The 25,523-nt window shown below is 44.5% G+C and overlaps 1 protein-coding gene across 1 annotated transcript in view; it reads left to right on the forward strand.

Moving 5' to 3' along the window:
• The window catches only part of MICAL2 (microtubule associated monooxygenase, calponin and LIM domain containing 2), a 95,428-nt gene that overhangs the window by 39,368 nt on the left and 30,537 nt on the right, over positions 1-25,523 (forward strand). Inside the window, exons 20-24 of the mRNA XM_053980749.1 lie at positions 6,115-6,301; positions 7,412-7,500; positions 7,825-8,200; positions 17,946-18,242; positions 24,307-24,499. Of these exons, the coding sequence (XP_053836724.1) occupies positions 6,115-6,301; positions 7,412-7,500; positions 7,825-8,200; positions 17,946-18,242; positions 24,307-24,499 (1,142 nt within the window). The remainder of the gene's footprint in view (positions 1-6,114; positions 6,302-7,411; positions 7,501-7,824; positions 8,201-17,945; positions 18,243-24,306; positions 24,500-25,523) is intronic.

The following is a 25,523-nucleotide window of genomic DNA, read 5'->3' on the forward strand; positions in this document are numbered from 1 at the left end:
GCACAGTAAATATATGTTCCTCTCACTGGGTAAATATTTGGCTAGTTAAGTAGGACTGCATTTACACTTTGGCAGATCTACATGCATGAGCATTTTGATGCCTGCATACACAGCTCCGTGTGTTGTACAGGCTGCCAGCCTCTTGTACACTGTGCATTTCATAGGTGTAAATATGGTGCACTTTGTGTGGCATTTTGGAGACTTTTTAAATGATGAGGTGATCTTTACTCCTCCTGTCAGGAGCACAGGTGGTAATAGAATCTGTCCCTGCCCTTTCATGGTCAAATTGTTGTCCCTGTGTTTTATCCTTACAGATTGCACACTTTTCAGAATGTGAAAATTTTATCCTGCTCTATAAAACACTGACTAAAAGTGCAGTGCTATATAAATAAAAATTCAGCAGTATTTCAGATGCACAGTGTGCATTTTCAAGTGCTGTTCAACAATATGTTCAGATCTCTCTGCTGTGAATATGTACCAGGAACTGCCTATGTCTCTGCTATCTTGAGGGGGGTTATGGGTCTCAAAATTTGAATTTCTACTCTCTGTTCTGAGAATTAGCATTAGCTGAGTGTAGACTTCAGTATCAGAAAATGTCTTGGGATTGATAAACCAACAGGAAGAGCTGCTATGTGTTGCTGTCAGTGTTTCTGCTTTTTCCCCCCGCAGACAAACAGAAGGTTATAGAAGTGTTTTGAGTTCTGTAAGGCTTCACAATATATGACCTATAAATATCAGCACCCTCCCATGGTTTTAAATAGCTAGTGCTGTCATTTTAATTTCAGGTGAGTTCTGAGGTTGTTACCAGACATGACAAACCATTGCACCTGTTGAGTTCTCCTTGGAACAGGATTAGTTATGGGGACACAGTTATTGAAAAGGGTGGCTATGAAATCATACTGTCTAATTACAGAAACTTGTTATTAAGTCTAAGTCCTGCAAGGAACGCTTGAAAAGAAGGCTGCAGGACCCTATTGTTTCTTTCAAGACATGCAGTCATTACAACTTAGTAACAATTACTTTCTGTGTGCAATATGTCAATAATGTTCAAAAGTACCTTCCAGCTTCAGTCAGCTGTCAAAATTTACATAGCTGGAATTATGAGTTAGCATACATTATACTACAGGCTGGGCTTTGGTTATTCCTATTTTCTGCTCAAGGTTGGATTGACCTTCAGAAATCTCTGTTAATCTGAGCTTTGCATGAGTGAATCCACACAGTGTGTCATAAGAACTGGGAAGTTTTTGCAATCAATTTACTCCCTGCAGAGCTTGGACCAACAACTTCCCTTCAGTGACGTGACTCTAATGACCAGCACTAAGCAGGGCTGGGGTGTTTCCTCCACACAGTAACTTATTACTCAAATGTTGTTTATCTCAGAGGGAAAATATACGTAGCAGCTTGTATGAAAAGTAAATAAATCACCCTCAAAGCAAAATAAGACCAGGAAAATCATTAAGGATATGAAAGAACAAAGGGAAAGCATTGTATGCTTTTGGAGACAGAGAGCATATTTCCTTTGTTTTATGAGAATGCTACTGAGGCTTACTTGGCTGGCTGTGCAGTTCTGAATAATGACACAGGGAAATACAGAAGGCAGCTTTCTCTTCCCATGGTAATAACCACCCTGGTCAACCTGCTGAAAAGCAGCATGCCACTGACAGCTCAACAGTCTGAGGAAATCACAAATGCTTGGGATTTTAAAGCGTTTTCTGGTTGTTCCCCGAAATTCACCGTGTAAGGTAACTCTTTAAGGATTCCTGTTCAGCAAAGGCTTTAAAGCTGCTGGCATAAAGCTGCCTGATCTGTGAGCAGTAGCCTGGTCCATGCAGACAGTGGCCCCAGCATTACAAAGCTGTGTGTGACTTGAGTAGAGCCTCAGGGGCACTGAGAACATTCTTGGCGTGTCTCAGAGGGTGGCAGGAGCTCTTGGGACTGCCCTGGTGGATCCTCATCCTGCCCTGATGTTTCTGGTTGGTGATTAAGTGGCACTTGAACAGAACAGAATAGTTCTGTTGGAAGGGATGTACAACAAACATCTCTTGCCTGACCAAGTCAGGGCTGACCAAAAGTTAAAGCTTGGTTTTAAGGGCATTGTTGCTAAATTAAATTGTAATCTCACTTGCTTTTACTTGGAATGTGAATTCACATTCATTATAGGAGCATTTCCTTTTTAATAGCACTGTTAAAGTGTTTGTAAACATTCAATTTTCTTGTTTTGACTGCTTTAATGTTGACATAGATAGGTCCAATGGAAGGAGAACAGAAATCAGCCAACCTGATGAATTTCAAGGTGTAGTTCAGGCTCAAGGATACTTATCCTGATATTCAACTACTTGCACTTCAAGCATAGCCTTGTTATTTAACTGATTGCTCCAGTATTTATCTAGTTCAAGGAAAACTTTCTGCTTCAACTGACTTTGAACACTTTCTTTTACCTTGGATCTTGTGGACAAGAACTTGTACATGGCCTGGAAATTGCTCAGCATATTCAGAAGTGCAGAATTTGGGGAGGAATTTTTTTTTTTTGTTCCATGTTCTTAAACAAATCAAAGGAATGTAGTTTTCCTGTAGTAGCAAGTAACACTTCTTGTAGTGGTTTATAAATTGGTGTGCCACTTGGGACAGCGTTGTGGTATGTAATGAGCAGTTCACTTTGCAGTTGTTACCCACAAGTTATCCAGATATTGAATAATACTTTAAAGTCTTTTTATGCTAAGCAAAACCAAACAGGACAGAAATTTATCCCTTAAATGGCCTTTATAGTCTTAACGTGTATATTTTGTACCTGCCTGGATATCAAGTTAATTATGAGATAACTCTCAAAAGATAAGGGGAGCTGTAAAGGGTTGGACATGTTCCCTTGAATTTTTTTATCCATAATAATTTTTGAAAGCACACCCACAGTGCATTATAAGTGTTTTTAAACCTGATAGAAAATGCTTTAAAATTGTTTTAAAGTATTCTGGATACTATTGCATTTATATTTTTTTTCTTTCTTCATGGTAACTTTCAGGTATTTTAAAACCTTCAGTTAGCAGGACTTGGTGTGATGGCAGTAGACAAATCATTTCACTGAGAAGAGGGGGACTTCCTTGAGATTTGGGCTCTGTGAGAGGCAAATGGAGAGTTAGATATGTTATCATGTATCTGTCCTCATGGAAAAAAACAGTGCCCTGGCTTCAGAAGCAGAGTACCAGACCCCTGGCCAAACCAGGATGGCCCTTGCTGCATTTGCTACCAGAGAGGCTGTGGGATCTTACATTGACTAGAAAGCTGAAATCCCAACCAATACAGGAAATTTGATTTAGAGTAGAAACCATTTCTGTAAATCTGTCAAGCCTTTACTGTGTGTTTTCCAGGAGCAGAGTGCCTGCCTACCTGCTGCCACTCTCACACTCATGCACACACACTTCTCCCCTGTTGCAGTCCCCAGACAGGTGTTTTGGCAGGGAAGCACGGACCATCATCGGTCTGTCTACTGTGCATTTGGAGCCACAGCCTAAGCCACTGCTGGCTCCTTGCAGGCCTGATTGATACATTTGGTTAAAACCAGCCTAACTTCTGTGGCTGCAGCAGTGTCATGAAGCAGATTAAAGGAGATGTTTCCCTCTCACGAGCGTGGTTTCTCCAGTTCTCTCTGGCATTGCAATGAGTCACTGGGGAGAGGGCAAATGGTTGCCCTGAGAGCACCAACAAAACATTTCTGTGTGGGACTTGGCTCATACATTTTCATAGAATGTTCCCTGAAATGTCACAGTTTGGGGAGTGTTAATATGGAGTCCAATCCCACCCCTGTTCTGAAATGGAACAACCAAGTCCCAGAGAAGCTGAAATGAACAATAGGGGTTTTTTTTTAATGTCAGAATGTCCAGCTCAGATAGCCAGGCAGTGGCTCCCAGCTCAGCCTTTCATGGACACAGCAGGAAGCCTTGAAGAGAAGCATTTGCTCCCATCAGGAACTTCTCAGTCATCCTCAGAGAAAAGTCTGTGGGCTGCACAGAAGCCTTCTGTGGCCCCACGCTAGTCACGCATGAACATGCTTGTGCTCTGCTGGACTTCCCCTCTGCTCTTTCTCCTGCCTCCCTGTATTGATGTTTGCATGTGCCCAAATCATTCTTGTCCTTTTTTGTCTTTAAATTCCCTTTCAAGGGTAACTAAAGCTCTTCCTTCTATTCTTCATCTTCTCCCCCTTCCTGATTAGACGACTGTAGGAAAGGTCTCACATGCCATTGGAGCTGTGGCTGAAGTTCTTGTAAATCTGTATGTGAATGATCACAGACCCAAGGCACAGCTTGAACTGGTAAGACTAAACCCACAAAGAAACAGTAACTTGACTTAAGAGTAATGTTCCCAGAATGCCATCCTGACTTGAGACCCCAGTTGTGGAGCACTTGAAGCCTTAGGAAAGGTCTAATACTTCACGAAAGAATCAGGTGCACATCAGCACAATGTGCTGATGGAAATGTTTCTCTCCACATCTTCTATTTCTATTTCTTTTACTTGGCTGTGAATTAAAACTTCAGGAGGCTTTTATTAAATGTAATTACTGTAGAATTAGTAACAAAAGACAATTATTACTCAGGGTGGCTTCTAAATAAAGTTTTGTGCAGTACGCGCTCATGCAGTTATTTTTAACGCTCGCGTGCTGAATCACCGTGCCTCCTTTTGAAGAGGGCTGTTTCTCAACTCTGACACTGTTCTGTGTTGAATTCAGAAGCGGTCTCTGGACAGAGCTGCAGGTTCTTGCCCCATTCCTCACTTACCATCTGCTGCCTCCACCACTCAGGGCTGTCAGGTACTGGGAAGCCAAGTAAGGTGTTGTGTTGTGGTGATGACACTTTACTTACCAGCCAGCACTAAACTCAGTTGTTTCAGCTTCACTGTAACTATTAACACCATGGCTTTAAAAGCACATCTGTGTGGTTGTCCATTTGCATGCTTGTTTCTTTGAGAAGATTCATGCTCTGAAGTGATCCATCAGAACAAAATGGATTACTAATGGCAGATCTGGAATAGAATTCTCAACTTTTCAGCAGAAGACTATGTGACAATGATAATTGTGAGTTCTACTTAACATTAAAAATTGGTTCCAAGGCTGCCTTTTGCTCACAAATGAAAGATTAGTTGTGTGGACTGTATGCTGCTGTCTGAATGTGCCTTGGACTTTTCCTCCTCTGTCCATGTGGTACCTCTCCTGTGGCAGCAGGGATGGTGGATGGAAGGGGAGGGAGGTGGTGATGGATGTGGCAGGCACAAAGCCTGCACCGACCTGTAACCAACCATAATACAGTAATGCAAAGTAACATCCTCACACCTGCCCCTAATAAGGAAAGGGAAGTCCAGTGGCATCTAATCAATTTCTAATTCACTTTTCTGTACCTTTTGCGTGTGTATGTAAGAGGGGATAAGATTCATGGCAATTAAAGAATGTTAATCCTAATTTCAACAAACTTCCAAAATAGTTTCACATGGTTAATATGGATTGTATTTTGAACGCATTGGAAATGTTCTGAATGTGTGTGGTAGGAAACAAAGTGATTTTTAAAGCTAACCGAGCCCCAGGCTGGGCTGCAGTCTCGGGAGGAACACGGCTGAGAGGGGCGGCATGGCTCTGGCAATGGGAAGGGTGGAGCATTTGAAGACTGCTTTTCCTCATGGAATTTAAAGCACAAGCCTGCATTTTCCTCCAGATTGTGTCTGAACTCAGAGTTCAGGGTGTTTTTTTGCTTGGCTGCAGATGCAAGTCTGCTGTTTGAGGCTGGTGAGGCGTGTCTTCACCTTCTGAGAGAGACACGAGTCCTGGAGCCAGGACGGTGCCAGGTGATGAGGGAGCACTCAGGGATGATGCTGCTCTTGGACCTGAATAATCAATATGTTGGTGAACTCCTAAAGGGAAACTGGATGCAAGTCCAGCATCAAAGCCACCTCTTTAAAGTCCTTGTGATGTCTGATTTATTAATTGCTGACAAAAAAGCTGACTGATGCCTACTGTAATTTTGCTTGGAGGGTGCTGTGCAACGCTTCAAGCAGTAAAAGCAGCTGCCCCCTTCATAAGGATTTATATCTGGGTATGGAGCCAGATAGCTTTATGTTGTTTTTATCTTTGAACAGGGTTCTCTGCGAAAAGAATTCCCCAAGTCCATCGGGGGGAGTGACATTTGTTATTTCTGCAAGAAACGGGTCTATGTCATGGAGCGGCTGAGTGCAGAAGGCCACTTCTTTCACAGGGAGTGCTTCAAGTGTGAAATATGTTCTACAACACTCCGCTTAGGAATTTATGCCTTTGATGTTGAAGAAGGTAATGTAGGAGCTGTTTTAGGAGTATTTTGAAATGTCTGAGTATGGGTGCTCTTATTGGAACTAAGGAGAAAGACCTGTCCTCGTAGCATGGTCAGGAGGAGATCTGCCAAGTGTGCTGTTTGTGTCCCTGCTGATCTTTGAGTCCTCATACTTGCAGTCCTAGTTTTCAAAAGAGTTGACTTATGACAGACCTGAGCTGTAAATGAAGAAATCCTCAGTGGAAAATAAGTTGAGTGGCCAAAATGCACTTTGTCAAATCACAGGTCAAAGTAAGGGGAGGAAAAAAGGGGTGAGGTTTCTCCAATAACATAGAGTTATTCTTATCTCCATTTAAAAGTGGCCATTAAATAACATGATCTATAAGGACAAGCCATAGCAGTGGCAGATTTACATGGATGCAGGGAATGTAGGTTATTTCTATTACGATGTTATGGTCAGGAGCTGAAAGCAGTAGGAGTGGCCAAGCACAGTGTGATTTATTCCAGGCTGCTGTAGAACAAGAGGTTCAAATCTTGGGTGCTTCATCCCACCTAAATTCTGGGGTTTTCCTTCTTTCTTTTCTTTTTTTTTTTTTTTTTCCTTTTTTTTTTTTTTTTTTTTAAGTTTGGAATGGAATCATCAAACTGAATTGAAATTCCTTTGTCCCTTCCAAAGTATTTAAAGTATTTGAGTAGATCAGAGTATTAACCTGATCTCCGTCTGCAAAAATATTAAATATTCAAGGTCAAAGTGGTTCTTTTTTCAGTGTGGAGAATTGGAGAATTTGCAAAGATGTCTTTTTGAGCAGATTATTGACCTTTTTTTTTTCTGCTAGATGTCTTGTGTTGGCTTGTAACTTTGTGCTTATGAGATGTTGGTTTTTTTGCTGTTTATTAATCTTATACCTGACAGGTAGATAAATGACCTAATGTTATTGAACTAATGTGCAAATCTGTGAAAGAAACCTATTCAGAGCTGTTAGTCAGAATCAGTGCCAGGTTTCCCATTCCTTTTGCTGCCCAGCTGTTCATTATCTTGGTTTCATTTTTTTTATAGATGCAACAGTGATTTTTCAGTCCATATATGTATAGATAACATATCCTGTAACTGATTTTTTTCCCTCTTGTAGGTAAATTTTACTGTAAACCTCATTTTACGCACTGCAAAATCAGTACGAAACACAGAAAGAGAAGGGCAACAATACAGATCCATGGAAAGGTATGGAGTGATTATATTGCCAATGCAATCTTGAGGGAGCTTTATCTGGGGCAGGGTGAAATACTCGTGTGTGTGTGTGGATGTTTCCTACCTCATGTGCAGTAAAATCAGTGCTAAAATACAAATCTCCTCATTCTGTGAGTTTGGCATATCTAATAATAATCTGATTCTCAACGGATTAGCTTTTCTATGCAAAGTAAAGTTGAACTTAGGAGTAACTAGAAATGAAAATGCATATAAAGACTTGAAGACAGTATCAGAAACCGGACTTACCTACTTTAGAGGCATATTTAACACTTGTTATTTTTTAATGCTTTTTCCAAGGAGGCGATAGACGCATGGAAGAAAGTGGAAGCCAAACCCACAGAGATCACCACAGAAAGCAGTTTGTCCACTGCTAGCAGTCCAGAGGACAGGTCCCCAGGTATCCTGACTTCCTTCTTACGGGGCACGCTAAGCTGGCCCCTGCGGGTGACCAGGGATCTGCTTGACATTCCCAGCCGCCTGTCTAACTGGATGCATGGTTTCCTGCACGCTACCCACCTCCATTTCAGGGACAATGCATATAACTATACCTACCTGTACGAACTCCTGAGCCTTGGGGTGCCACTCCTCTGTGCTCTCCTAGAGGTACTCACTCACATGTACCGGGAAGCAGAGCTGTCACTTGAAAATGTGCTTGAATGGGTGAAAAGATTCTGTAGGGTTTGAATCCTTCTGTGTGTCTTGCTCAGTCGTGCCTTTCAGATTTTCAAAATTAACAGCCTGGCTATTTTCTCGAGGGGAGTTTTTGGTTTGGAGGGCTTTGTTTTTGCTCTTCGTGCAATTTGACGCATGACTTCATTGAATGGTGGATTCCTTCCGATAGAAACGAGGTGCAATCGAAATTTTCAACATAAAATGTACTGTATGTTAGAACATGAAGGACAGTGTCCAAACACATTTCCAGAACATGGAGTCAGATGAAGGATATTTTATAGATTATTCCCCCTCCCCCCATTTTATTCTGTGATCCGACCATTGGAGAAGATGGTACATTTTGAAACCATTTTTCTTCCTATTCTCCCCAGATTTTTATTTCTTTTTTTTCAGTTAGACCATGAAAGAATGTGTGTTCTTTCAGGAATATTTCTGACAAATGACTGGGGTTTGAAACCTGAGTATGGCACGTAGCTTTTTTTTTTTCCTTGCTTTCATCTTCGCTCTAGGTTATGAGATTTTTACTTGCATGAATATGTTTCAAAAAAATCGTGTACATGATTCACATTGCTCCTAGTCATGCCTTTTACATTGCTTTTCATGTGATGGATACCTTTTGTTGATAGTGGGTATTATCTGTTCTACTAATTTATTTGAAGTTTTTCAATAAATTTGAAGAGCAAATGATAGTTGAGTGAAGGCTTGATTGAAATTTTAAGTCAAAGAAACTGGTAGGAAGAAGTAGACGGAACATTCCTCAAGTCAAGGCTTTCTCATTTGGTGGCTGCTATGAGGCATATCAATTTATGGAGCACTCCTCTGTAACTGAAGTCACTCCTGTTGTGCCTCTGGGCAGGCACTACTCCCAGTCTCTTTGGGAATTTTTTTTAAAATGCAGGTTTAGAACAAACATCAAAAGCCTAGAAATGTATTCTTAGGCGGTAACTTCTTACTTGGGTAATTCATTTCAATGTGTGCAGCTGGTGGCAGAAAGGTGAAATTCTATTATCTGGAGCAGCAGATGAGTAAATTTCTTTCAGATGTCCCTCAACCTTTATCAGAAGGTCTACCTTAATCTGTTAAACAGCAAGGACACAGTGACATCCCAATGCTCATTACTTTCAGCCTAGTTAGCCAGTGAGGTAAGCGTGCTCCCTGCCTTTCAAGTACTTATTTATATTCAGAAGTTTACCAGGAAATAGGTAAATCCTTAAACATGGCAATATGTGTAGTCTAAAATGAAAAGCATCTGTAGCATTTATTTGTAGCCAGAAGAATGTGGTATAAACAATAGGAAATAGTGTTGCATTCATTTAGTACCAAAATTGAGGATCACCTGCCAGTGGTCTCAAATGACTGTGCTACCTGTGGGCTGGCAGGTCTTGGAATTTTGTTTTGTTTTGATTTGATTTAATATAATGTGGGAAAAGGTGATTTGAATTGTTTTGCTCTTAGGTATGAGAAGGAAATGTGTCTGCTGTTTAAAATAAATTACAAACTGGATCTTTCTTCTAGATAGTTTGACTTTCTTTGAACTATGAGGATGAGCTTTTCCCATTTTAGAGTGGTTATATATTTTGGGGAAAAAATTGTTATTTTTATGCACAGAACTTGAAAAAGTGCTTGAAGAAAATTGTTAGATAGAAGGTAGCATTCCATTGACATAAATTGCCTTTAATGCTCAAACATGTATTCAGCCAAACTTTCCTACCACATTGAGTGGACACAGCAATAATTACAGTTACATGGTGGCCATCTGTGTATATGTAATGTATCTGTACCTTTCTTGCAGCATTTAAAAAACCTGACTTGGAAACACTGTACTATTTTTAATTATTTTCTATTGATAGTAACTGTTCTACCCTAAAAAGGAGGCAGTCTGCAGTGTGGTTACTCCTGCAACACAGCAAACTGCTGGGCAGTCAACTTTCCAGATTTTGGCTGCCATCAATTTTAGTTTCAGTTTGTCAATAGGAGAATCTTTAGGAACACTTCTTCCTAAAGTTTTCTCCTGTTTACTACAGCAGAGCAAGCATAATGGTAAATGTAGAGAAAATGGTGGTAAGAAAATTGGAAATCTCTGGTCAATGAAATTAAACCAAATGAATCTTACTAGTAGAAAGTGTAAAAATAAGATTTTTAAATCTTTAAATAAGATTTTTTTTAAAAAATTAAAAATTTAAATTTAAGCATTTAAAATATGGTATTGATTTTATATAGATTTGTATAATGGGGCAAAAATCCCTACATTTCTACAATAGAATTCAGGAACTTGCGTACTGAAAATGTTTTCCCGAGGAATCTTAATTACCATGCATATTCCACTGGGATTTTGCAGGTGATTCTGTTAGGAGGGTTATTTTATTGGTATCACTCCAATTGATTGATTTTTTTTTTTACTTCATCTCACTATTCTGCTAGTAATACTCATACCTGCTTGTCCTCATTGGTAATGGAATGAGAAAAAAGGCAGTTTCGTTTTGGCCAGTTGTTCTTTGTACCGATGTAACCTTCCTGATGCTTTCCTACATAACCAAGTGAAGTTCTGTGTTTTCTTCCCTGCTGTCTTCTCTGCCAATCTCCCTCATTGCTTTTAGTCCAATTCAACATTCCGGTGCTGCACCCACTCACTGGCTGAAGCCTTTCTGCTCTCAGGTGATTTTTTTTCCAGTTCCAAAATTACATGACTAACCCTGTTGTTTGAAAGCATTTCATATTGTGTTTTGGGTTTTTTTTTTTTTAACTGTTGGAGCAATCTGTGTGTCTGGTATATTAATGGAGCTTTGGCATGATTATTTAACCTGTTGCTGAGTTCACAGTTCTAGAAAAGGTAATGTTTTTCTCTCTGTGTCTGTGCATGTGCGCTTCCCTGTGCCTTTAAGGTAAGTTAGGCAAGTAAAGGGTTTCTTGAAAGAACTTGTTAAAGCCTTATTTCTTTCAAAGAACTAAAGGAAAGATTTAAAATGAGGTCAGGGTGTGATTACCCAGCTGATTTTCCAGGTTAACATGAGCACCTATTTGCATCGAGCTCACACACCCAATGAGCAAGCAGTGTCCCTGCTTTCCTCCTGGAAAAGTGTGGCATAAAAGGTTCTGTAGACAAAGTAGCCAAAACTATGCAAATTCTAGTCTTCCACCCCAAGTGACATCGTAGGCAGGCCTTAAAGTGCATGTGGTTCTTAGGCTGAACTATCAGCATGCCAGGTTCCAGAGGGCTTTGGTTTGAGTGGTTTTATTACCTGGGCCTTGCTTGGCACTCTGATGATTGGGTTTCTCTTGCTGCATGAGACGTTGCCACCCCTCTCCATGACCAACTCCCTCCATTATTTTGGATGTATTTTGTACTTAAGGTCCAGTTTGTATAATCACTAGGTGACCATCTAGAAGGGGAAATGAATCCCAGCAAGAACCAAGGGCTCAGGCTGAGCAGCAAGTACACTGAGGGTCTGGCTGATGTGGTCATAACCCAGCTGTCCCTGCCGAGGACCCCTCTCAAAGGGGATTGATCTTAGGAGCAGTTTTAGGAGGGGCCAAACTTCCTCTGCCATCTGCCCCATTTCACACACCTCGGGCAGGAACGTGGAAGGCAGCAGGGCCAGACCTCAGGCTCTGGTTTGTACATTTGCACGACTCAGCCAATCGTATTTATTCATGTGGGTATCCTAAAATGACTTGATGGCTCTGAAAGTCCCCACGCTGTGCCCACACAGAATCTCTCTGTGTTTCAAACGTCATTTCCTGCACAAATGCAGGACTTCTAGTGTATTTCAGTGTATTCTAGTGTATTTCAGGGCTGCAGTGTGTTGTTGTAAAGCTCAGCATGCTTTAATATGAAGGTCATGACATAAAGGTCTGCCATTTCAAACCACTTCCTATTGCTGTGTTTTTTACTCTCTGTTGCAGAGTCTTCCTTGCTCTTCCTGCCCACTGAGGATTCTGTCCTTCTCCTCCTAAATCTTCTGTCTTCCTTTTACTTTATAATCTTAACTGAATATTTTTATTAAATAGTTTTTAACTCTGTATTTAAATTTTCACATGAAAATTCTGTATTTTGCACATGGTGAAAATTGTTTTAGCTTTATTTATGATATCTGCTGTAAACAAAAATAAATGTAGTTCTTTATAAGCCTCCTTGTTTCATCTCTTCCTTTTATAAAAATTTCCTGGGTACAGAGACTTAGTAGTGCCTTCACACTGGTTTTGCACCTTCCTCTTGTGGTGGATGCTGTGGTGTTACCCTGCTTGTGGCCTGAGCCAGAGGCCGGAGAGTTTCGCTGTGGTGGTGTCATTGCATGTGTGTCCCTTGTGATGCACATCAAGGTCCCTGAGGAGTTATCCCCTCGCTGCAGGTCCAGGGTGACTGGTGCTGGGATTTACCCTTCCTGGGGATGAGGAGCTGGTGTTGGTGGGCATGGGGCACACACAGACAGCATTGTCCTCCTCTCTTCGGCCTCTGCTACCTTTCCTTACACTGTTGTTTTGCATATTAACATATGTCATAAAGGTAATAAGTTAATGTGTTTGGATTTTTTTGCTGTGTTCAGGAAAAGCAGGTAATAACCCAGGATAAATCTTTACCTTTGCTACTCGCTCTGGAGTGCTCTTCCCAGTACCTGCTGGACCCCTGGAAGCTGGAGCTGGTGGTGACCCATTGCCTGTTAACAGCTGCCTTGCTTGATTTCATTACTTGTTTAAAATTTTATGTTAATTTTTGTATTTTAAGCTGCTTTTTTAAACAGCAGATTCTCCAAAAGAGCTTTCTTAAGTCTTCCTCCCCTTCATTTTCTTACTTTTGCTTACTCTGCAATTCTTAAGCTATAATCTCTTCCTTTGCATTTCAAGAAAAAAAAAAAAAAAAAAAAACCAAAAACAAAACAAATCCTAGAAAGAATAGTCCCAAGAGTTTAATGGAAAGATTGTGTGATTTTATTTTTTAAAATGAATTAAAACTGAACCTCACTGGGGTTGTTTGAATAACAGAAATTATTTTTTTAAAAATTGTTGCTAAAGACAACATCATTGCCAAAGAAGAACAAATGTTATTCTCAATGAACTATTCCATCTTCCCTGTCAAAGGAAAAGCCACCAGGCACAGTTAAAATTTTGCTGTCTGAGAGGTAGATGATACCCATTATGAAAACATGGGCAACAAATACCACTGAGGACAATACTTGGCACTTAATTTTAACAGACAAAGCAATTGGGTAAAACTGAATTTACTCTTTGCACAGTTTACAGTTTCAGGCAGAGGCAGTGGCAGGGAAACATCAGAAGAGTATTTTTGCCTGCAGAAGGTGATGATTTGTTTGGCACTGAAGCGTTGAGAGGCATCAGATGTACGTCCTGTTCTCATAAAGTTTCACTCATTCCTGCTAAAATATCAGTACAATAACTTGGAATTGGGGTTACATTAGAGTCTGGATTTATTTCTCCCAGAGATGCAGAAGGCCCAAGCAGTCACATCACTAGCCAATCCTGTCAGCAGAGGGATATACCTCACAGGACACAGCCCATGCACTCGTGGATGAGGCAGGACACAGTGTACGGATAAGAAATAAAACAGACGAAATGCTCAGCGTGAGAGGAGGAAGTTTGTGTTGGTTCCCTCACTCCTGGTCAAAATTATTACACAATAAAACCACACGTTCCCTGTTTTGCTGCTGGTAGTGCTGTGGGTTAAGGTCTGTGTGAAATGTAACAAGCTCACTGGAACTCCTTATCTTGCCATGTGAGCAGAGCTCCCTGTGAGCAGGAGACCTGCATCTTCCTCTTGCTCTGCTCTGGAGTTCTCTCCAGAGCCTGGGGTGCTCCATGGCTGTCAGCAGTGCCTCCCAAAGCTGTGATGCTGTGTCCCTTTGCAGAGCTGCAGTTGTTCAAATGAGAGGCAGGCAGGCTGCTCCTCTGGGCTCGCCCTGCCCTGGGACTGGGTGCCTCCCCAAACCCTGTGGTTTCAGAGCAGGGGACACCAATGCCTCTTTGCCCTCTAAGACCTGATGTCACAGATGCCATGACAGCATGAAAAGGGCAGAGGTGACGCTGGCAGGCTCAGGAACTGCTCTTTCTTCCTCTTTACACTGCTTCAAATGGGTTCTGAGCTCGTCTGTTGCCACTAGGGCCATTTGGATTGAAAATAAGTACAGAGATGTGCCTATTTTCTTTATTAAATTTCTTTTTTTTTTTGAAAAGCCAGGCTAACCTTTCATTCTCAAAGCCAGGCAGCATTAACTGCCTAGGTGTCTGTTAATGAAAATCAAGCCTGTTAGCATTCACTAAAGGTAACCCACCTTTACTATAATTATGCTAAACCTTTAAAATTAAAAAGATCTTGCAGGTTTTAAACGTACTCGATTTGAATAGAAGAATACAGACAAAACTTCTTAAAATTGCTCAAATTCAAACACCAGCCTTTCATTAACTCTGCCAAGAAGAGTAATTTCTGTTCCTCTGAGTTTCTTCTAAATTGCTACAGCTGTAAAGTGCCAGTAAAAGTTGTTTCTCTGTGTCTTCCAACCTCAAGCAAAGACTATGATCTGCGTTTTTCCACAGCATTATGGCAATTAGTTACTATAATTGGCTTTAATTCACTTCTGGCTCACTCATTCCTCACATTCCAATCAAAACATTAGGTTTGAAATGCACTGAGTTCTGCATTAATATTTATGTTTTCGAAGACATGACGTGTTTGCAGATGACTTGATTTTTTTTTTTTTGCCTGAAAGATCATGTCACTGAAGAGAAGAAGACATTATGTATTAATGCCTGATGCAAGCATACGTATTAGTCATGTAAATATTTCCCCAAGTCTCTTTCCTTTTCTTCATGAACTGTGCTCACATAAAAAGAAGGGAGGCTTTAATCTCATCAGGTGGTGGGCTCCAAACTTGTTTGAAATGGATGGAATTTCTGAAATGTTTTTTTTGAAATGTGAAATGATGACATTTCCGTATTGCTATAGTATTGAATTTGCCCCTTCAGCACTTTTCATGCAGGTATTCATTCATTCACGTCTTTGTTTTAAGGTTTTTGGTGCTTTGAATCTGTGTCCAAAAATACTATTTTGACGGACACTGGAAACTGTTGTTGCTGCACTCCAAATTCAAAATTAATTCATGCCTTAATATACCAGACTAACACAGATTGCTCTAATTAAATATATATTTACTCTCAAATGATAGAAGTAGTGTGCTATCATAGCAGGTTTTGTCTGAGAATCAATTTTTCCTAAAGACACATATTCAGTATATCTAATAAGTTTCCTCTAAGTTTCTTTTTTTTTCTCCTTTGTTAATTTTTGTTCAGTTTGTATTAGTACATAAATGTGCACTGTCTCTTCAGATGCATTAAAAAATCATTTGAAGCTTTGAGAGCTTCAAATTCAGTTGTTACATTTTGTGCCAGAACTCAGAAGTGTTTGTTTACAAAGTAGGTGATGGAGACTTGCAGAAAGTGTTTTGGTGCTGAAGAACTTGTGTGGGTGCTGGCATGGGCTCACAGGAGAGTGGGAGGAGATGGTCTCCTGGCACAGGAGCAGGAGAAGGGGGCTCATCCCTGCATCAGGGATGGAGAAGAGGTGGCAGGAAAGCCTCTGTAGGCAGTGGTGGTTGGAAGCCAGGCAGGTGATCTGCTCCTGCTGCCCCAGGAAGCTCAGTGCCACCCCATGGATGATGGGAGCAGCATTGATGGCATTAATCTTGTGTTAGCCACAACAAAGTGGAAATTCCTTCTGTGTGAGGAGAAGGAAGGGGAGATGTGGCAAGAACTGAAATCTGTGAAATGTCAGCTATCGTACCTTTTGTAGGAATCCTCTTCCAAGGGCAAAAACCTACCTGGTGATATCTCAGGTGAGATGAAAAGCTGAAGCTGGGACAGGGCATCAGTTTGGGAATGCTGCTGGAAGCCTGATCGCCTCCTAAGGCAGATCTGAGGGACACCTCAGTGGGATGTCTTCATTCAGTTTCCAGCTCTGACACAGGCAGTGCTCCCATGCAGCCTTGTGTGTTTTGAGCTCAGGCTGCAGGATGCAGCTGAAGCTCTGACAGGTCTGAGCTTGGGTTTCACTTGTGTGGGCTGCTGAGCCCTGTATTTCAGCAACACCAAGGTCTAACCAGGCTGGAGGTGTTTCCCCATTCCCTCTGCCAGTCGCACAAGGGCTGTGCTTTCCTGGACAGGACTTTCTGCTCGTGATCTTGCCCCTGAGCTCACTGGGTTCATTTCAGCTGTGCTTGCGCAGCTCTGGTGTTACCACACCTTCCTTCTGTCCCCACAGCTTTCCTGAAGCGCTGCTGTTTTGTAAGCCGGACTCAGATTGCTTTTTTCGTTTATTGCACAGTGAGAAGTCGGGCAGTAAAGCGGGCTGGGTGTGCTACAGATCAATTTGTGGTCTGCTGACTGAGTTTCCTAATGCTGGTTTTTGATGCCAGCAGGTGTTTGCTTTCACCATCAGAGCTGCCCACGTTTGTGAGTAACTCCACTTTAGAGCTGCCCACTGCTGTCAGTGCCTGAGTCAGCAGCTCCATACAAGGCCAGGCAGGGTGCACTTGCCCTGTGAATGAGTGATGAGGTGACACAGTGTAATGGCAGGCCCAGAGCCCCGGGATTGCCAGCTGGCAACGCAGGCTACCAGTTAGGCTGGAGCCTTGAATTGGGGGCACAGTGCTGGGTGAGCCCTGTGCCAGCCCTGGGTGCCAGGCACCCACACCCTGCTGACCAGAGGAGCACTCTGGATTTTGGTGGTACCTTTCACCTGAGGACCAGAAAGCCCCGTGCCAGTCCTGAGTGGCTGGGGCTGTTTTGGGTAAGTACTGTTGTACTGTTCCTGCTTCACAGCCCTCAGGGTGTGCCAGAGGTGGCAAAACATCACATCCCCACTGCAGGTTGGGACAACTGCAGGAGGTTTCATTCACGAGGTTTCATTCATTGCAGGAGGTTTCATTCTTCCTCCCTATCCCCCAAACAAGGCCCACAAGGAATTGTTTCTTGTCTGCTTTTCCATAGCTATGGAGCAAGGGTGGAGCTGTCTGCCCTCAGGGATAATTTCTTGTCCCCTCTGAGGGCCCTGCTGGGGCGTCTCCACCTGGTCGGCCACCAGACCTTGTGTTTGGTGTGTGGGGACCCCCAGCCTGAGCAGATCAGGAGCTCTTGGAGTTGTTTTCTGGACCACCCTCCCCACAAACACTTTGTTCCTGACCGCCAGTATCTTGAGTGTGTTGTAGGCCAAAGAAGAAAGGTGGATATAATTTTTACATTTGTTGTTTCCTGGCTCTGTTCATGCTTTTCATATGCCTTCAGGGATGTTCTCTGGGTTTGTGTGAGTTTTCATACTTTGGTTGGCTTGGCGAGGTTCGCTCCCCCTTTCTTCTTATGCGGGGCTCCCGTTTGGTCTGACTCACTTTAGCCAAGAAATCCCACAGGATTTGCTTAAAATTGAATTCCCCTCACGTGACCTAAAAGCAGCTAAAGAGGAGGAGGGAGGAGAAATGTGAACACTTCCGGCTGTTTGTGGCCCAGCAGCATCGACTTGATGGGGAGCTGGCTGCGGCTGCCTTGTTTGGGGATTTTCAGTGGAGCATCTTTGTCCATTCTTGTCCATGCTGGAGAGAGGCACGTGGGGAGCAGCCAGTCCTGAGAGGAGCTGATCAAAGCCAGCTGCCCTGGGCCAGCTGGTGTCCGAGCCGCTTGGCACAGCGCTGCTGCTGGGGAGGGGAATGATTTTTGGCAGAGCCTGGGCTTTGTGCCATTGTGGGCAGCACGTGCTCTGCCTGAGGTGGGGAGGAAGTGGCTGACCCGGTCCAGCAGCCCCAGCAGGAGCTTGGCTCTGCCCGAAGCTGGCGGGTTCCCAAGGCCTTGTCACCTCCGTGCCAGGTCACAGCAGTGTGATCTGGCTCGGCAGATGAGTCAGGAGCAGCAGCAGCCCGGCTGGAGCCAGGCTGCCTCGTGGGGCAGGCCTCGCAGCACGAACGGCGTCCCCCGCTCGTGCCTGGCGCCGGCCCTGGCGCTAGGGCCGGGGGCGCTCGGACGCTGCAGCGCTCGACGCCTCACAAGTGGTGATCAGAGAAGGTGTCCCGGGTGGGTAGAGCTAAGCCCCTCTGGAAAGGGCTGCTTCTTTGTCACGGCTGCAGTGGCACGCTGCTGCCGGGCACGTTTCTGAAGGGGACCCGTGCCAGGGACTCCCGGGGTGTTTTCATCGGCTCAGCAAAACCCGTTGTAATCTCACCTCCGAGCATGGTGTCACTGCAGGCTTTCAGGGCTGTAAGAATATCCACGTAGCTCGGGTCTGTAACAGGCAGCACAATACAGGCAACAAAGATCTCTCCACTGCTGTGCTGCATTGCCAGCTTTGCCCTCGTAGCCGAGGAAGAAAGGCAACCCAAAGTATTAGCAAAACCTCTTGAGAGCCCAGAGTCCCTGATCCCACATCCCAGGAGATTTCTCTGTTCTTGTTTCTGGACCTTGGGATGACTGGCTCTCCAAATGGGTTGATCCAAGGCACAGTTTTGGAAGAATTTCCATTAGAAAAGGCAACAACTGTGGGGACATCATGGCAGGTTTCACTGCCATGTTCCTGCCTTGGGCACAGAGCCTTTGCAGGACAGTGACGCTGCATGAAGGCCCTGTTAGATGCTGAAATGCTTCCAGACTGAGGTTGCTGTTACAAAAATTTATTTAAAAAAAGAAAAAAGCTAAAAATGCTTTTTAGATTATGGTGGATTGTCACTCTGTGAGCAACGTGAATTTTACAAGCCTGTCATTGAGAGAATCAGGGTTGTGCTGAGCTTTGAGCGAGCAGAAGAGCCGTGCTGAATTTGCCTGCTCTTGGTTAGCAAGACAATGCCTTGAGCCCGTGAGCTTCCTGAAGGGCCCAGCCAGGGAAAGCATCTCCAGACAGATGGAGGGAAAGGTCTTTTATAATGTCTTTGTCCCTCACTGCTGTATCTCTGACTAATTCAAGGCCTGGTGCAGACATTTCTGTCTCAAATGCAAAGGTGAGCTGGCACAAGATTGAAGTAAAACATTTGACATGACACTTAATGGAGAGAAAAACCATGTTTTAAAGGAAAGGGGTTTGTATCTGTATCTGTCCTTGGGGTCTGCAGGGGCTCTTTGGCCAAGCCCATGGATTGGAGTGAGTTTTGACCAGCCCTGACCTCTGGGTGAGAGCCAACCCAGGTACAAGCCCTGCAAGCTGAAGCCTTAGGAATACTTCTAATTTACCACAGGGCTTAGCTGAATCCTTGCCCTGTAAGGAAAACAGTTGTTTCTCTGCCCATGTGAGGAGGGTGAGGTGAGTTTTCAAGTGCAGACAAAGGAGAAATTGTTTTTATCCATATTTTTCATCATGTTTGAGTGGGAAGGCCAGATGAATATGTGATTGTTCTGTTCAAATCACTGGCTGTGTTGCTGCTGTTAAGTAGCTGAAGGCAGCTAAGCTTCACTGCTTGCATAAAAAAAAATTTAAAACCCCAACCACCAAACAAGCAAACAAACAAACAAAAAACTCCCCCACAAACTCTAAAGTCATGTTCTTTGCTCTAAATGTGGGTCAGTCAAAGACTGGGGCAGGGTTATGGATGAGAAGGGTCATCATATGTGGGTGACGGCAGAGTAAGGAGGAAGTTAACAACAGCTGAAGGAATGGAGAACATAAATTCCTTTAATCCTATCAGCACGTTGGAGCTGTGTACACGCAGACCCTGAGGCAGCACGAACACCCCGAGCTGTGCTGGCTGCAGGACCTGCAGCTCCGGACCAAGCAGAGCTCAGCCCTGCCCCCGACAGCCCCAAAGCACAGGCAGGATTTGGGAATTGGCACACTGGCTCCTTGGCTGGCTCCAGCATCCAGAAAGGGCACAGCACTTGTTGCCAGCACGTTTCCACTTTAACCACTGCTGAGGGACTCCGGTGGCGTGTGCTGGTGTGACAGACCTGCTCTGGCTGTGACACAGCGCCGGCACCTTCCCACGCGCGGCTCGTCCGTGCTCCTCCAGCCCCCTTCCGTGGGTCAATTTAATGTTTTGGCCAAGGACTAGTAGGGCCTGCAGTCCAAAGTGTACTGTGGAGCAGGCAAATTCCCTGCTGGAAGTCTTTAGCGTGCTGAGGCACAGGAAGTAGGAAATGCAGAGCGAGCATGATGGAAATGAAGTAAGTTTCGTTTCCATTGCGCTCACTCCGCATTTCCTACCTTACGCAAATGCTATTTTGAGGGACTGTTTCCTGAGGGCTGGGGTTTCCTCTGATAAGACCCCTTGCTGCCACGCAGAGGTCAGTGGCATGGCACCACTGTACACAGGCAGGAAACAGGGCTGTGCCTTTTCCATCCTGCGCATGGGACACCGCTGCAGGTTTAACTTTTTATAAAGCTCAGTTACTCTGACTCAGTCTCTTGGCTTCTAGTCAAAAATCTCCTGTCCTGGGGAGGAAATGATTAGGGTGCTGGAGCATTTCTCTCATGAGGACAGGCTGAGACATTTGGGCCTTGAGAACAGATGACTAAGAGGGGACCTCATCAAAGTCTACCAGTAGCTGAAGGGAAGGTGAAAAGAGGGCAGAGCCAATGGTGCTGAGCACTAGGACAAGAGGCAATGGACAGAAATTGGTGCACAGGAGGTTCTACCTGAACACGAGGAAGAACTTCTTTACTGTGCAGAGGAACAGGTTGCCCAGGGAGGGTGTGGAGTGTCCTTCACTGGAGATACTCAAGAGCCAGGCACAGACTTAGGAAAGGACTCAAGCAGCAGCAGCCTGAAGTCCTTCACTAGCATTCTGAGGTCCTGGCAGTCTCAACCTGCACTATGATGGGAATCAGGGAACTGATTCCCTGGTTTCCACCCTGAAGTCAGAATTCCAGAAAATCAGGGTCCTCCTGCTCAGCCTTGCTGTGCTGACATCTCACTGAGGACCTTGCTGGTGCTGCAAGGGTGGGTGGCTGTTCAGGATTCAGGGAGAGCTGTGAGGCTGGAACTTTCTGAATGACCTACTTCTAATTTAGCCAAACATCTGTCCAGGAGCATAAACGTGTGCCTCACCCTTATGTAAGTACTCAACCTTCGGGCTGATTCATCAGAAATTAGTTCACATAGCCCTTCTCCTCTAACTGCGCAAAATAAGAGCTGTAAAGAAGTCCCAGATTTCTTTTTGAATGCTTTGTTTGTATCAGAGCATAACTTCTCCTTTTGGATCCTCCTCAAACGCTGGCCCGTGGCACAGTCGCAGTGGTGGCCGGCTGGATGTGTTTGCACTGCTGTGGGGGAGCAGGTAATGACTGCCAGGTGGGATCCAGGCCTGTGGAGCTCCGGGCTGCTGTTTGGATTGGCCACACTCTCCCCCCACGGTGCTTACATGAGGCTGGCAGCAGCACGTCCCTGCTGCCTGAGCTCGCTCCAGACCCCTGCTGTCCTCAGGGATTGAAAACTCTCCTGCTTCTTAGGAGGGACCAGTTGGGTGGTGGAACATCCTCAGAGCCTACAAAAAATCCCGATGGCATGGGACATCTGGGACATCTCTGCTTTCTGTTTGAGCCTGTTAGCCAAGGTGCAGCCCTGTGATGAGGGACAGAGGTTCTAGCATGAAACTTTCCAAATGCCCTGCAGAATGTGTTGGAGTTAATGTGCACATGTGGGCGTCCCATGCACTGAAACACCAAGATGGCCCAGTCTCTGCTTTTATGGAGCTGAGTGCAACATAATTTATTCAATTTATATGTCTCACTAAAATACTGATAAAATCTGTTAGTGAGGAGTGGGTTTACTTTCAAATCCTAGAGTGGTTTGGGTGGGAAGGCACCTACAGAGGACTAGTGTCACCAGAGGACACAAGGAAAAACGACACACCACATCCTTGGTCACGATGACGAGACTAATTTATTTTCTCTGACTCCAATCTTTTATAGTTCTCAAAAGGTGCCAGTGGGTTGGAGGGTGAACGTGCCACCTCTCCAACGACACTGGACAAACTACCTGTACATCAAATTTCTCCGCCTCTATGAAAGATTGCAAAACAACAGGTTATTTACAGAAAGTTGTGTGGGAAAGTTCTCTACAAGAATGTAAACTCAGAAGGCTTTAGAAAACTCTTGAAAATCAGGGCGACAGACTAGTCCAACCCCGCTGCCATGGGCTGGGGTGCTGGTCTTGAACCTGGTTGGTATCACTGTGAATGTAAACTTAACTTGCTCAGAAAGGGCTTTGCTGTTTTAACAGCCTTCTGAGAGGGTCAGCTCCTGGGTGCAGAGTTCAAGAAGAGGAGAGATTGTGATGCCAGAAAGAAATTTACAAAAAAACCAAAAAAAACCAAAAAAAAAAAAAACACCAAAAAAAACCAAAAAAAAAAACCAAGAAGAATGCAATAGAAAAAAAGCAAGCACAGAAATTTACCTCTTCAGAGAGGTAATGGTGCCATCCATCACTGTCATCTGTTGTCCTGGATGGCACCCTGAGGTCCTTCACCAGCTCTGACTATTATGTGTCCCTAATGGTTGGAAACTGGATGTGCAGCAAGCTATTGCAGGGGGACGTGTTGACTGGAAATGTGTTCACGTTCAGGAGCCATGCTAGGAATCACTGTAGGCAGTCTGTCTGTCTGTCTGTCTGTCTGTGGGTTTTGATGGTCTCCAGCTGTGTGTCTGTTAGTCATAAACATGTTTTTTCCTCTTTCCTGGTAGCGTGGCAGGGAAAGCATAGTGAGTAGGGTGGGAAGGAACAAACTGAGTGTGCAAGCCAAAGGCAAAACTGCCTTTCTTCAGCAGCCACTTGAAGTGACCTTGGGCAGTGTTTATTGCCAGCATGGGTGCAGAATTTATAGAAAGAGCTGGCAAACTATTATTTGCCTTTGCTTGCTCTGATTTTCATGTAAAATGCACCGTCTTTTAAGGAGAAAGTTGAGTTGAAGGATTTGGGGTTTACAAATTGGCTCAAAACACTGATTTTTACTTAGCTGCTGGAGCCCACAGCATCCTTGGTGGGTAGCCTAGTTGGGCCAAACTAGAAGTCAGACATAAAAATCAGAGAGGTATGAATTTCTTCTCATTTCCCAGAGGAAATGAGACCTCTGCAGTCAAGAAACACGTGGCTGCTGTGGTGCTTTTGAGCTGGATGTAGGGCCTGAGCACGTTCAAGGTAAAAACTCCTGCAAGGAGAAGGATGGGGTGAGTGCACTCCTGCAATAAATGGAGGCACTGCAAGTTAAATAGGAGTTTAATTGATGGTTTGCTCCAGCAGATTAGAAAGTAAGCCATGTCCCAAGTTTGATATTTTTCTCCCAGTTACACAGGTGTAAATTAGAAGCACTGGTGTTGAATTGGATACAGTAAAAGCACCACACATGGGCAGTGAACCAAGCACAGCCACTCTCCTGGAGCTTGTCATTTGTCCCTTCTGCACCCAGCCCCAGGGAACTTTGCAGCTGAAATGTTTGTATCCACTTGAGTGGGAGATTGTGGGTACATAAGGTTGCTCAGAAATGAAGGATTTCACAGGGAGAAATGATCTCCTGTCTTAATCACTTGGGATGAGCGAGGTTTTATTCTTTATTGCCCCTGCCTGAATGTGAAGTTCAGGGATAGCGTTGTTCAACTGCTGGGATGCTGCTTCTTTTCACAAATCAGGGTCTGTATTTGCTGTACCCAATCAAAAATAACCTGAAGGGTCTGTGTTTATTTTCCTCACTCCCGCTGTCCCAAACTGACCTAGACTTGCAGTGTGAGGCTGAAGGTTCAGCCACCCAAGCAAGGTTGGTTCATCTGCCTCCTGCCACACACACAGGTCCATAAGGAAAAGAGCCCATAAATCCCTACTTGTGTGGCACTGCTGCCACCAGGCACCAGGCTGATGTCCATCCCACTGAGCAGCACCAGGACCCGCAGCTGCAGAATCTGAGGCTGCTCCCGAAGGTTCCTTCTCTCTGGATCCAAGCTGAGGAGCCCTGACAGGGCTGTACTGGGCTGGAGGGGTGTTTTTGCCATGCCAGGCTGTCAGTGCACACACCTGTGCTCTGGGGACAGCGCAGGACCCCAGGGTGAAACCACCAGCCAAGGACCACTCAAGTGCAGGGGTGAGGTGCCCCGTGGACTCCCTCCTCCCCTAACAGCCTGCTGTCACCTTTGTGCCTTCCCAGGCTGCTACCTGCCTGTGGCTGACGAGCCCACCTCCCCCAAGAAGGCGAGGAGCATCCCTGAACAGCACGAGCTGGAGCGCTGGTTCTCACCCCCTTCCCCCGAGTGGGCCATCGTGAGGGTCATCCCCGAGGAGGAGATGGCTGAGCACAACCTCCTCGCCGTTCGAGTCATGGTCACCAGTGATGCTAGCAGGTACCTTAAAATACAAGGAAACCCATAAGAGCAGTTTGGTTTTCTCTGGAATGCTAAAGAAAATCATAACAAAGTATAGTTCTGGATGTATGTACAACTAGGGGGACCGGGAGAAAGGAACCAAACGAGAAACCCCCACAAATGCTCAGAATAACAATTGTTCTTAACCACAGCCATAAATCCCCACAGGGCACATGAATCACTTTGCAGGAAATGTTCAAACATTCCCATCCCACACAGGGGCCTGAATCAGAGGGAGAAACATTGCTGTGATCAGCTTGGGTTCAGCTCTCGGAATGGACAGTTTTTGTTACGCTGGGATTTGGGCAATGGGTGTGTTATGGCAAAAGGTGCATCCTGTGACGTGGCCACCTCCCACCTTGGACCTCATCCTGCAGCTCCACACCCTGGGCCTCTCCTGGGTTTTGAGAGCCTGCCCATCCCTAAAAATCTGAAATCTGATGAACCTAGGGGAGCTGTCAGAGGAAGCCCAATTTCTACATACTTATGAGAATATATTTGCTTTTGGGCAGGGTTCTGTGGCAGTTCATTCCATCTAAAGATTGGATTGGTATCCCCTGATACCAATCAGTATCAGTAAAGCACTGAGTAAAGCACTTTTCCTTACTGAGAAGTAAACAGTAAGAGGGGGAGTGAAAAACAAAAAGGAAAAAAGGCAAACCCAAGAGACCAACTGTTACAAACACCGCTGCTCTGCAGGGAAGCTCATTCAGATTCCCAACACCCTCTAAACACCCACTTGTGCTGCTGTGTGCAGCTTTTGGACAGCAACCTGGCTCTGGGAAAGGCAACTTTCTGCTATTCCCTGAGGTGGTTTTAAGGGGGTTTGTGCTCTGTGAGCGCTGGGTGCTCTTCCAGGGAAGGATGAACCTGTCCATGAGGGAATGGAGAACCCAGGGGAGGGTTTCCTACCTGTTTGACAGCTGCCCTGCAGAGCATGTGCTTGCATCTCCTGCTAACACCCTGCAGCTCGTGGTGCCTTGGTGGCATCCAGAGCCGGCTA

Source organism: Vidua macroura, chromosome 6 (genome assembly GCF_024509145.1).
Source record: "Vidua macroura isolate BioBank_ID:100142 chromosome 6, ASM2450914v1, whole genome shotgun sequence".
Classification (NCBI taxonomy): Eukaryota; Metazoa; Chordata; class Aves; order Passeriformes; family Viduidae; genus Vidua; species Vidua macroura.